The sequence below is a fragment of the Centruroides vittatus genome, unplaced genomic scaffold (assembly GCF_030686945.1).
Source record: "Centruroides vittatus isolate TY-2023 unplaced genomic scaffold, ASM3068694v2 contig_283, whole genome shotgun sequence".
In the NCBI taxonomy this organism is placed as follows: domain Eukaryota; kingdom Metazoa; phylum Arthropoda; class Arachnida; order Scorpiones; family Buthidae; genus Centruroides; species Centruroides vittatus.
In genome coordinates, this window is record NW_027121801.1 from 39,968 (window position 1) to 53,916 (window position 13,949).

General features: G+C 38.4%; 2 protein-coding genes and 1 long non-coding RNA gene across 3 annotated transcripts in view; all 3 read right to left on the bottom strand.

Annotated features, from left to right (window-relative positions):
* LOC136972199 (uncharacterized) overlaps window positions 1-13,949 on the bottom strand; it is a 43,679-nt gene that overhangs the window by 27,501 nt on the left and 2,229 nt on the right. The window lies entirely within an intron of this gene.
* Window positions 333-9,589, bottom strand: LOC136972198 (uncharacterized). Its single transcript, XM_067266754.1, has 2 exons — window positions 8,138-9,589; window positions 333-581 (listed from the first exon to the last, which is right to left on the bottom strand). Exons 1-2 carry the CDS (start codon window positions 9,449-9,451, stop codon window positions 576-578), a joined length of 1,320 nt encoding a protein of 439 aa, XP_067122855.1. The 5' UTR covers window positions 9,452-9,589; the 3' UTR covers window positions 333-575.
* Window positions 11,249-12,516, bottom strand: LOC136972208 (uncharacterized). Its single transcript, XM_067266764.1, has one exon. It carries the CDS (start codon window positions 12,514-12,516, stop codon window positions 11,320-11,322), a length of 1,197 nt encoding a protein of 398 aa, XP_067122865.1. The 3' UTR covers window positions 11,249-11,319.

Genomic DNA, 13,949 nt, shown 5'->3' on the forward strand with positions numbered 1-13,949 from the left:
ACAAAATAAAACAAAAAAAAAAACAACATATAACCGATAACAAAAATAAGTAACAATTAAAATGTATATAGTAAAGAGGTGTTAATATAAAATAAACAAACAACTAAATCTGTTTATAAATATTCGTAACTTTTAAAAAGTTCAGTAATTTATCAACATTTGGCCTTTGGCCCAAAATCTCTTTAAAACTTGCATTTCCAAAATGCTGCCAACGAATCCTTTCAGAAGCAGTGCAATTGCTCAGTATGTGCTTAACGCTTACAGTACAATTGCAATACTGACACACAGGCTGGTCATCACCCGTCAGAAGGTATCGATAAGTCAGTCGACTGTGTCCAATTCTCAAACGAGTAAGAATGACCTCGAATCTCCTGTCATACTGTTTGTTATGTGTCCAATTTTCTATTATAGGCTTGATCTCGTGAAGTTTATTGTGGACTTGTGCGTTCCACACATTTTGCCATCTCTCTGCTACTCGTTTTTTAACAACTAGTTTCAAGTCACCTCCTTCAATAAACATTGTATGCTGAAAAGGACTTGCTGACTTTGCAGCTGCGTCAGCTTCTTCATTCCTCTTATACCTACATGGCCTGGGACCCAACTAAATTTTACAAAAATATTACTCGCAATAACATGGCAAAACAGTTTGCGAATTTTAATCACTATAGTGAGAACTAGGTTCATGTGAAATCAAAGCCTGAAGTGCACTGACGAGTCAGTGTAAATAACACAGCGATGATGACCTTTCCTAATTACATATTTTAAGGCTAGATAAATAGCCTGCAACTCTGCAGTGAAGATAAAAGAATTCAATAAAATTTGTTCTGCCACAATCTCATCCTGGCAGACAAAAGCTGAGCCAACGTAATCAACCGATTTCGATCCATCAGTATAAATATAAATTAAATTCCTGTGCTGGTGTTGAATTTCTGCAAAGTGCTGCATATAGATGCAGTCCGGGGTAAATTCCTTAAAAAACTGCTGTAAGCTAATGTCAACAGTTATCACAGGAGTTGACCAAGGTGATATATTATCGACCTCAACCAGTGAAATGTTGCTTGTGTCCAGGTCAATCGTGCTGCTTACATTCTCCATTCTAATGTCAAATGTAGGGACACAACTTAGGCGAGCTGTAAATAATCTTTTCAGCTGAGTATCTGATACTCTACAATAAACTGAAGGTTTAGCCAGAGATTTCTGTTTAATGTAATAGAACAAAGACAACTGCTCTCTCCTAAGAGATAGTGGAGGCTCATTAGCATCCACGTACAAACTTTGAACAGGAGAAGTTCGAAATGCACCAGTGCACAAACGCAATGCTTGATGGTGGATTGGATCCAGCATCCGAAGTGTAGATTCTCGCGCAGAGCCATACACGATAAATCCATAATCAAGCTTAGAGCGAATAATGGCTTTATACATTCTAAGCATTGAACATTTGTCTGCTCCCCAGAATAAGCAGCATAATACCTTTAAAAGGTTCAGAGATTAAACATCTACTCTTCAAATTGCGCAAGTGTGGCAAGAACGTCAATTTATTGTCGAACACGACACCCAAAAATTTTCCTTCGTTGACCATTAAAATTTTAACCCCATTTAAGTTAATTTCAGGGTCCAGGTGCAAACCACGCCTTCGGCAAAAGTGAATGCACGAGGTCTTCTCTGCATTAAAAGTAAAACCATTGATCTTGGACCAATTGTCTATCCGATTTAAAGAGGTTTGCAGTTGTCTCTCAATAAAACTCATATTACTAGACTGACAGGAGATCTGAAAGTCATCCACATACAAGGAGTGTTTCACACTAAAAGAAAGACACTTAGCTATGCTATTAATTTTGATTAGGAACAGAGTCACACTCAAAATAGTACCTTGAGGAACACCTTCTTCTTGTGTGTAAAGCCTAGATAAAGTGTTGCCAATCCTGACTTGGAATCTTCGATTCCGTAAAAAGTTTCTTATAAAAATTGGCAAATTACCCCGCAATCCGAATTTGTGCATATCACGGAGTATCCCGTATCGCCACCAGCAATCAGAAACCTTCTCTATATCGAAAAACACAGACACTAAGTGCTGTCGTCTAATAAACGCTTCGCGTATAGATGTTTCAAAATTTACTAAATTGTCTGTGGTACTTCTGTTCCTACGAAATCCACTCTGATGTGGTGAAAAGTAATTCTTTTCCTCTAGGAGGAACATCAGGCGTCTGTTCACCATTCTCTCGAAAAGTTTGCAGAGACAACTAGTCAGAGAAATTGGTCTATAATTAGAGGGATTCTTGCAGTCTTTACCTGGCTTGGGAATAGGAATAATAATTGATAGCCTCCAAGTGTCAGGGAAAATACATTCTGTCCATATTCTGTTAAACAGATTCAGAAGGTTACTAAGGGAATTGTCTGACAGATTTTTAATCATGCTGTAATGGATTTTATCCAAACCTACAGCAGTATTCCCCGAGCGAGAGATTGCTGTACATAGTTCTATTCTGCTGAATGGCACATTATATGCCTCATTAGATGGAGAGTGAAAGTTTAGATATTGTTTTTCAGTTTGCACTTCATAAGCCTGAAAATCCTTTGTATACATAATATTGCTAGATGAAGACGAAAATGTTTCACCCAACAAATCAGCAATACCTTTTATGTCACTGATTATTATGCCATTATTTTCCAGCATGGACAAAGAACGAGAAGCATATTTCCCGTTAATTTTATAGATATTATCCCAGACTGCTTTTGTGCTGGTGGAAGATGTTATGCTAGATACATACTTCCTCCAAGAATCCCTTTGGCTTTGCCTTCTTATTTTTCTGGCATATGCCTTTGCTTTTTTAAAAGCTATCAAATTCTCGGCAGTGGGATATCTACTGAAAATCCCCCATGCTTTCTTTTGTTTTTTAAATGCTTCCTCACAATTCTGATCCCACCATGGTTTCGGATGTTTTAAATATTTGGTTGACGTTTTCCCCATTGTTTTTTCGGCTGCCTGAATAATACTGGAAGTGACAACTTCTACTGCATCATTGATATCAGCAGTATTGACCATTTCCTCAGTGATGTTAGCCAAAGAGGAAAATGCAGGCCAATCTGCCATTTCAAATTTCCAGCGTGGTGGACGGGCTGTTTCACACCTTCCTCTGCCTCTATATTTTAAAAATATTGGAAAGAGGTCACTGGAAAGTGGATTAGATCCAACCTCCCATGTAAACGCTGAAAACAGATTTGGACTAGCTAATGTCAAATCAATGGCAGTACATGTTCTTGTTGGGGCGTGGAAGTATGTCACTTCTCCAGTATTAAATAAATATACTTGGTGATTACCTATGAATCTTTCAATGGCTCTGCCTCGACAATTGATGTCGTGACTGCCCCACATTGGATTGTGGCCATTGAAATCACCGAGTAGAATAAACGGAGTCGGCAGTTGTTCAACCAAGTCATCCAATTCATCCTCATTGACTCTGACATCTGGTGGCAAGTATATGGAACAAACTGTGACAGTTACTCCAATTCAAATTCTGACTGCCACAGCTTGCAGCTCTGTTGTTATTTGTACCGGTAAGGTAGGGATGCAGTTTAAAACCAGTACAGCCACACCTCAACTGGCGCGGGTGTGGCTATCATCATCCTTACGGTAAAGATCAAATCCTTTTAAAAAAATTTTTTCTCCAGGTTTTAGATGTGTTTCCTGGAGTGCCACGCAGAGAGATGTGGTAGGTGATGTCAAGTGTTTAACGTCAAAAAAGTTGTTGCGGAAACCACGACAGTTCCATTGGAGTATTTTATAATCCATTATGTGGTTGAGGCAGCATTCTTTGCGAGGGTATCCCTCTTTAATTTAACAGGCGGTCTCTCTTTTGGAGGTGACATTGGTTTTGTTACCTCCAAGTTATTCTCTTCATCAGAGATATCAGAGAACTCGCTCACAGACTGAGTCTCTGATTTTTTAGATTTAGAGAGAGCTGCTTTCACTGTTTAATGGGTTCTTACTAGCCTTTTTTGAACCCAGGTTTCTTGTTATGACCCCTGTTTTAGGTAGGGGTGTTTTTTGTTTTGTATTGTCATTTTCTGCTGTTTCTTTTGAAGAAATCAGTAAACATTTTGCATGGCGAGTGAGAGATTCCTTTGGGGAAACAAAAATGTCTGTCTGAACTTCACGTCCTTGTGGATTTCAGAGCAGCAGCAAATGTTTTTTGTTTCAGTGGGGCACTTGAAGTGACCATGTGACGTGCCTCTGGGTAGGGTAAGTTGACTGTTTTTACACACTGTATTTCTTTTTCTCTCTGCCATGCAGGGCATTTCCGGGAGTAAGCAGGATGGGCATCTTTACAGTTCACACAGCATGGGGTACTTTTACATTCTGTACTGTCGTGACCCTCAGTCCCACACTGTGCACATGCGCTTTTTCCTCGGCAGGATGTTTGCGAGTGTCCAAACCGCTGGCATTTGAAACAACGCAGCGGATTTGGGATATATGGACGGACTGAGCAACGTAGGTATCCTGCTGTTATAAAGGATGGCAATGTTGGTTTGCTGAAAGTAAGAATCAGGTGTTTTGTTGGTATCAACTTGCCATCTCGACGAATTGAAATGCGCCGGAGAGCAACGACTCCTTGATCTGAAAGACCAATCTGAATATCTGATTCGTCTTCAGACATCAGATCAATTTCAGATATCACACCACGTGATCAGTTTAAACTTCCGTGTGGTGTGACAGTGATTTCCATTTCTCCCAGGGTCTTTGTTTCTAGAAGTTTTGCAGATTGTTGTGAAGAGGATGTTTCCACCAGTAAATCACCTGATCTTAATTTCTGAATTTTTTTCAAATCTCCAATAGTCGACTGGAACAATTTTTGAATGAGAAAAGGAGAAGCTTTAGACAAGGGTTTGTCACCAGTTGCGTGTACTATTAAATACGCTGGGGTACTGAAAATTTTTAAATTTTTTCGCTCTTTCAAATCTTTTATTTTTGAGGAATCCATGATTAAAACTAAAACAAACATTCAGCTTCTGGTGACCCCACCCACCATGGGGCCCAACAAGAGGACGCCGTCACATGGGAGACTCCCATACACCGTTGCACCAGGGTTTCCCAGGAGCTATACCCACACAATGCAGTCAGGAAAAGCACACCTTGTCTGACGTGTCTGCCTCGATCGGTTGACTTCAAGCCGAGGTCAACAATGACTCAACAACCAGCCGATGGACTCAGAGCCTGATTTGAGCCTCCCGTTTATCCGAAGCATGGGCCAAAGCAGTGTGTTGGGGACAGTATGTTGCCCCTCAACTACCAGGATCTCCCTTTCCAGCATACGGGCCACCACGCACGGCAAACACGTGGGTGGGCGTTCAGATCCCAGGGATGGTAAAGAAGAGATACTAAACCATCTCTGGGAGGTCCCCTCACCACAGACAGGAACCCACATCGAGGGGGGCACTACATTGGGAAGTTAACCTGGTTTACCAGAACCGCCAGCAGGGCATCCACACGTCGCTCAACACGTAGATGAAATAATCGAATATAATCGTGATATATCAAAAATAGAAAGACGAGACAACATTTGGTACATCTATGAACATTCTCTATGGTCAGTAAGAAATGTTTATGTATGAAATATTTTCGTTATTTTCTTACTTAATATAAAATAATAGTAACCCTAATTTTTATTTATGTAAAATTACAGAATGCGATGTTAATATATTTTCAAGCATTTCAACTTATCGACTGTTGGCCATAAAAATATTAGACACTCCTATAGGAGCTGTAATAGACCTTTATATGAATTCTGTTAAAAAGTATCAATTATCAGCAAAAGATCAATGGCAAGTTAATTTTACTACCAAAAAAAAGCATTCATGGAGTAATAGTTTCTGATATAAGAGTTATCCATGACTTCGAAGCTTTCACAATTTGCAACGAAAATCTTGCAACACCTCACGTAGACAAATAGTATTTGTGTCTTGCTACAAACCCTTTTGAAAAGATAAAAAAAATGTAATAAATTTATTACAAAAATCTATCAAATTAAATTGGAAAGAATAATGCTTATTATATATATACCGTTGTATTACTTTTATTTTAATATTAAAAGTGAATTGTAATTTAACATATTGTTAAATACAAAGTAAAACTAAAATGTAATTAATTATAAAACAACCATTACAACTATTGTTCTGTTAAATTTAATACATTTATACATTATCAGAATACAAATTATGTCCACTCGCCATCAGAAAATTTTACTACTGTTAATCAATTCATTACTTTTGATAATTTATCACTACAAAATAAAAAAATCTGTTAAATACATCTCTTGTAAAAAATTTCCAAATTTATCATATAAAAATCATAATTTTGAGTGTTAGGAATTCATAGTAGAATATATAAAATTTTATTTATTTTATATAAAGAAGTACGATATAATTTATTACAAGGGAGGGCGAATTGAATTTAATTTTTTAAACTTAACCGAAGCAATATATAACAAAAATTCCATAATTTGACATTGAAAAGTTGGGAGTACCTAGATCCTCAAAAATTGGACAAATAAAAATTTTTATTTTATTAATGGAACTACAATTATTTAGACTTCGCACTTTTTAGGTGTCTAAGATTGGATATTTAAAAAATTATTACTACCACAAATATTTTTAAAAGAAATGTTCTTTTTGTGATATTCTATCATATGAACAATTCTTAAACAAAAAATAGCTATTTTCAAAATAAATACATTGTATAGGTATTTAATAAATAAGTAAGAAATATAATTTAGATAATTATTATATTGAACTATTTCTGTATTTTAATTTCTCTTATTGTTAAAATGTCATTTAAAGTTGTCGTGTTTTAATTTACTTTCTATATTAAAACAAATTAATTTGCATTAATAATGTTTACAATTTTATAATAAATTTAATAATACGAATAATATATTAATTAAACTTTGCTTTACTGTTACGAGAAGTTTTCTAAATATAAAAACTGAAGCAATGAATTCAATTGATCTATTCGACAAATTTTTATTTGTAACCTTAATTCAATATACTCGATAAATATTTATAATAAATATCAATTGAGAAAATAATTTAAAAACGTAATTTGAAAAAATTATTTCCATGAGTTAAAAAATCTGTTAAATATAGCTCATGTAAGAAATTTTCAAATTTATCATAAAAAAACATGATTTTGATGTCAGAATGTCATAGTAAGGGATATGAAATTTTATTTGATTAATATAAAAAGTATGATATAATTTATTACAAGGGCAAATTCAATTTAATTTTTTAAATTTAACTGAAGCAATATATAACATAAAAATTCCATCATTTAACATTGAAAAGTAGGGGGTACCTAAATCTTCGAAAATTGGCAACCCATGCCAATACCATGCCAATTTTGTTGCTCAGTGTTGTCTATGTGAAGTGTTCATTTATGTTAGTTAGTTAGTTAGTTCTAGTTTTTTGGCAAAAGAGCCATACAGGCTATGCTGCGCCATGACAAATGGTAAAATTAAACAAAGCTAAATATATATATCACAAGGCGTCAATACAACACAAAAACACAAACAAACAGAACAACACAAATATAAATATATAATAGATAAATAAATAAATAAATAAATTAGTTAACTTAAATATCTCTATTAATATTTATAACTTTCAAAAAGTTCAGTATCTTATCAAGATTTGGCCTCTGGCCCAAAATCTCTCTCAAAGTTGCATTTCCAAAATGCTGTCTGCGACTCTGGTCAAAAGCAACACAGTTGCAAAGTATATGTTTAACACTTAAAGTACAAATGCAATACTGGCATACTGGCTGGTCATCACCCTTCAAAAGGTATTTATGAGTAAGCCGAGTATGTCCAATCCTCAGACGAGTAAGAATGACTTCAGATCTCCTATCATACTGTTTCTTGTGTGTCCAATTTTCTATTATAGGTTTGATCTCGTAAAGTTTATTGTGGACTTGTTCGTTCCACACATTTTGCCATCTCTCTGCTAGTCGTTTTTTAACAACCAGCTTCAAGTCACCTCCTTCAATGAACATTGTACGCTGAGAAGGACTTGCTGACTTTGCAGCTGCATCAGCTGCTTCATTCCCTTTTATACCTACATGGCCTGGGACCCAACAAAATTTTACAAAAATATTACTTGCAATAAGATGGCAAAACAGTTTGCGAATTTTAATCACTATAGAGTGAGAACTAGGTTCATGTGAGATCAAAGCCTGAAGTGCACTAACTGAGTCAGTGTAAATAACACAGCGACGATGACCTTTACTAATTATATATTTTAAGGCTAGGTAAATAGCCTGCAACTCTGCAGTAAAGATGGAAGAATTCGATGCGATTTGTTCTGCCACGATCTCATCCTGGCAGACAAAGGCTGAGCCAACGTAATCAACCGATTTCGATCCATCAGTATAAATAGGAATTAAATTCCTGTCACAATGTTGAATTTCTGCAAAGTGCTGCCTATAGATGTAGTCTGGGGTGGATTCCTTAGGAAACTGCTTTAAGCTAAAGTCAACATTAATCACAGGAGTTGACCAAGGTGATATATTATCGACCTCGACCTGTGAAATGTTGCTTGTGTCCAGGTCAATCGTGCTGCTTACATTCTCCATTCTAATGTCAAATGTAGGGACACAACTTGGGCGAGCTGTAAATAATCTTTTCAGCTGAGTATCTGATACTCTACAATAAACTGAAGGCTTAGCCAGAGATTTCTGTTTAATGTAATAGAACAAAGACAACTGCTCTCTCCTGAGAGATAGTGGAGGCTCATAAGCATCCACGTACAAACTTTGAATAGGGGAAGTTCGAAATGCACCAGTGCACAAACGCAATGCTTGATGGTGGATTGGATCCAGCATCCGAAGAGTAGATTCTCGCGCAGAGCCATAAACAACACATCCATAATCCAGCTTAGAGCGAACGAGGGCTCTATATATCCTGAGCATCGAACATTTGTCTGCTCCCCAGGATGAGCAGCATAATACCTTTAAAAGGTTGAGAGATTTTAAACATCTACTCTTCAAATTGCGCAAGTGTGGCAAGAACGTCAATTTATGGTCGAACACAACACCCAAAAATTTTGCTTCATTGACCATTGGGATTTTAACCCCATTTAGGTGAATTTCAGGTTCCAGGTGCAAACCACGCCTTCGGCAAAAGTGGATGCACGAGGTCTTCTCTGCATTAAAAGTAAAACCATTGATCTTCGACCAATTGTCTATGCGATTTAGGGAGGTTTGCAGTTGTCTTTCAATAAAACTCATGTTAGTAGACTGACAGGAGATCTGAAAGTCATCCACATACAATGAGTGTTTAACACTGGAAGGAAGACACTTAGCTATGCTATTAATTTTGATTAGGAACAGAGTCACACTCAGAATAGAACCTTGAGGAACACCCTCTTCTTGTGTGAAAGGCCTAGACAAAGTGTTGCCCATCCTAACTTGAAATCTTCGATTTTGCAAGAAGTTTTTTATAAAAATTGGCAGATTACCCCGCAGTCCAAATTCATGCAGATCACGAAGTATTCCATATCGCCAGCAGCGATCATAAGCCTTCTCTATATCGAAAAACACAGACACTAAGTGCTGTCGTCTTACAAACGCTTCGCGTATAGACGTTTCAAGGTTTACTAGATTGTCTGTGGTACTTCTGTTCCTACGAAATCCACTCTGATGTGGTGAAAAGTAGTTCTTTTCCTCTAGGAGGAACATCAGGCGTCTGTTTACCATTCTCTCGAAAAGTTTGCACAGACAACTAGTCAAAGAAATTGGTCTGTAATTAGAGGGATTCTTGCGGTCTTTACCTGGTTTGGGTATGGGAATAATAATTGATAGCCTCCAAGAGTCAGGAAAAATATGTTCTGTCCATATTCTGTTAAATAGATTCAGAAGGTTACTAAGGGAATTGTTTGACAGATTTTTTATCATGCTGTAGTGGATTTTATCCGGACCTACAGCAGTATTCCCCGAGCGAGAGATTGCTGTACATAGTTCTATTCTGCTGAATGGCACATTATATTCCTCATTAGATGGGGAGTGGAAGTTTAGATATTGTTTTTCAGTTTGGACTTTATAAGCCTGAAAATCCCTTGTATACATAATATTGCTGGATGAAGACGAAAATGTTTCACCCAACAAATCAGCAATACCTTTTATGTCACTGATTATTGTGCCATTACTTTCCAGCATGGACAGAGAGTGAGAAGCATATTTTCCATTGATTTTATGGATTTTATCCCAGACTGCTTTTGAGCTGGTGGAAGATGTTATGCTAGAAACATACTTCCTCCAAGAATCCCTTTGGCTTTGCCTTCTTATTTTTCTGGCATTAGCCTTTGCTTTCTTAAAAGCAACCAAATTGTTAGCAGTGGGGTATCTTCTAAAAATCCCCCATGCTTTCTTTTGCTTTTTAAATGCTGCCTCGCAATTCTCATCCCACCATGGTTTCGGATGTTTTGGATATCTGGTTGACGTTTTCCCCATTGTTTTTTCAGCTGCCTGAATAATACTGGAAGTGACAACTTCTACTGCATCATTGATATCAGCAGTATTGACCATTTCCTCAGTGACGTTAGCCAAAGAGGAAAATGCAGGCCAATCTGCCGTTTCAAGTTTCCAGCGTGGTGGACGGGCTGTTTCACAGCTTTCTCTGCCTCTATATTTTAAAAATATTGGGAAGTGGTCACTGGAGAGTGGATTAGATCCAACCTCCCATGTAAACGCTGAAAACAGATTCGGGGTTGCTAATGATAGATCAATGGCAGTGAATGTTCTTGTTGGGGCGTGGAAGTATGTCACTTCTCCAGTATTAAATAAATATAGTTGGTGATTGCCTATGAATCTTTCAATGGCTCTGCCTCGACGGTTGATATCGTGACTGCCCCACATTAGATTGTGACCATTGAAATCACCAAGTAAAAGGAAAGGAGTTGGCAGCTGTTCAACCAATGAATCCAATTCATCGTCATTGACTCTGACATCTGGTGGCAAGTATATGGAACAAACTGTGACAGTGACGCCCATAGATATTCTGACTGCCACAGCTTGCAGCTCTGTTGTTATTTGTACCGGAAAAGACGAAATGCGGTTTGAAACCAGTACAGCCACACCTCCACTGGCGCGGGTGTGGCTGTCGTCATCTTTTCGGTAAAGATCGAATCCTTTTAAAGAAATTCTTTCTCCAGGTTTTAGATGTGTTTCCTGGAGTGCCACGCAGAGAGATGAGGTAGAGTATGTCAGGTGTTTAACGTCAGAGAAGTTGTTGCGGAAACCACGACAGTTCCATTGGATTATTTTATAATCCATTATGTGTTTGAGGTAGCATTCTTTGCGAGGGTATCCCTCTTTAATTTAACAGGGGGTCTCTCTTTTGGAGGTGACTTTGGTTTTGTAACCTCCGAATTAGTCTCTTCATCAGAAAAGTCAGAGAACTCACTCATAGACTGAGTCTCCGACTTTTTAGCTGATTTAGAGAGGGCAACTTTTACTTTTTGCTTGTTAAGTGGGTTTTTATTGGCCTTTTTTGAACCCACATTTCTTGTTATTACCCCTGTTTTAGGTAGGGGTGTCTTGGTCTTCTTGCTCTCCTTTTCTGGTGTTTGGGTAGATGGCAGTATTAAACATTTCGCATGGCGGGTAAAGGATTCACTTGGAGAGACAGAGATATCTGTTTGAACCGCACAAGTGTTTGTGGATTTCAAGACAGCAGCATAGGTCTTCTGCTTCAGTGGTGCACTAGAAGTGACCATGCGGCGAGCCTCTGGGTATGGTAGGTTGTTAACTGTTTTCACTCGCTGGATCTCTTTCTCTCTCTGCCATGCAGGGCATTTTCGGGAGTAGGCAGGATGCGCATCCTTGCAGTTTACACAGCATGGGGTAGTTTTACATTCGGTACTCTCGTGACCTTCAGTCCCACACTGTGCACATACGCTTTTCCCGCGACAGGATGTTTGTGAGTGTCCAAACCGCTGGCATTTGAAACAACGCAGCGGGTTTGGGATATATGGACGAACTGAGCAACGTAGGTATCCTGCTGTAATGAAGGATGGCAATGTTGGCTTGTTGAAAGTAAGTATCAAGTGTTTGGTTGGTATCAACTTGCCATCTCTACGAATGGAAATGCGCCGAACAGCAACGACACCTTGATCTGAAAGACCGATCTGAATGTCTGATTCATCTTCAGACATCAGATCAATTTCAGATATCACACCACGTGATGAGTTTAGGCTTCCGTGTGGTGTGACAGTGACTTCCATTTCTCCCAGAGTCTTTGTTTGCAAAAGTTTTGCCGATTGTTGTGGGGAAGCTGTTTCCACCAGTAAATCTCCCGATCTTAATTTTTGTATTTTTTTCAATTGTCCAATAGTTGATTCAAACAATTTTTGAATCAAGAATGGAGATGCTTTAGATAGAGGTTTTTCTCCAGTCGCATGCACTATTAAGTAAGCAGGGTGGCTGGAGGTCTGGTCTTTGGTCACTTGTTTTGTGATTTTATGATCCATATTTAAAAATATATATTCAGCTCCTAGTGACCCCACCCACCATGGGGCCCAACAAGGGGATGCCGTCACATGAGAGGATCCCATAGACCGTCACACCAGGGTTTCCCAGGAGCTATACCCTCACAATGCAGTCAAGTAGAGCACATCTTGTCTGACATGTCCGCCCAATCTGCATCGATCAGTTGACTCCAAGCCGAGGTCAACAATGACTCAACGACCAGCCGATTGACTCAAACGGAGCCTGATTTGAGCCTCCCGTTTATCCGAAGCAGGGGCCAAAGCAGTGTGTTGGGGACGTTATGTTGCCCCTCAACTACCAGGATCCCCCTTTCCGGCATACGGGACACCACGCACGGCAAACACGTGGGTGGGCGTTCAGATCCCAGGGATGGTAAAGAAGAGATACTAAACCATCTCTGGGAGGTCCCCTCACCACGGACAGGAACCCACATCGAGGGGCCGAGTATGTCCAATTCTCAGACGAGTAAGAATGACTTCAGATCTCCTATCATACTGTTTCTTGTGTGTCCAATTTTCTATTATAGGTTTGATCTCGTAAAGTTTATTGTGGACTTGTTCGTTCCACACATTTTGCCATCTCTCTGCTAGTCGTTTTTTAACAACCAGCTTCAAGTCACCTCCTTCAATAAACATTGTATGCTGAGAAGGACTTGCTGACTTTGCAGCTGCATCAGCTTCTTCATTCCCTTTTATAGCTACATGACCTAAGACCCAACAAAATTTTACAAGAATATTACTCGCAATAATATGGATAAACAGTTTGCGAATTTTAATCACTATAGAGTGAGAACTAGGTTCATGTGAGATCAAAGCCTGAAGTGCACTAACTGAGTCAGTGTAAATAACACAGCAACGATGACCTTTCCTAATTACATATTTTAAGGCTAGGTAAATAGCCTGCACCTCTGCAGTAAAGATGGAAGAATTCGATGCAATTTGTTCTGCCACGATCTCATCCTGGCAGACAAAAGGTGAGCTAACGTAATCAACCGATTTCGATCCATCAGTATAAATAGGAATTAAATTCCTGTCGTGATGTTGAATTTCTGAAAAGTGCTGCCTATAGATGTAGTCTGGGGTGGATTCCTTAGGAAACTGCTTTGAGCTAATGTCAACATTTATCGCAGGAGTTGACCAAAATGATATATTATCGACCTCGGCCTGTGAAATGTTGCTTGTGTCCAGGTCAATCGTGCTGCTTACATTCTCCATTCTAATGTCAAATGTAGGGACACAACTTGGGCGAGCTGTAAATAATCTTTTCAGCTGAGTATCTAATACTCTACAATAAACTAAAGGTTTAGCCAAAGATTTCTGTTTAATGTAATAGAACAGAGACAACTGCTCTCGCCTGAAAAATAGTTGGAGCTCATAAACATCTACGTACAAACTTAGGACAGGAGAAGTTCGAA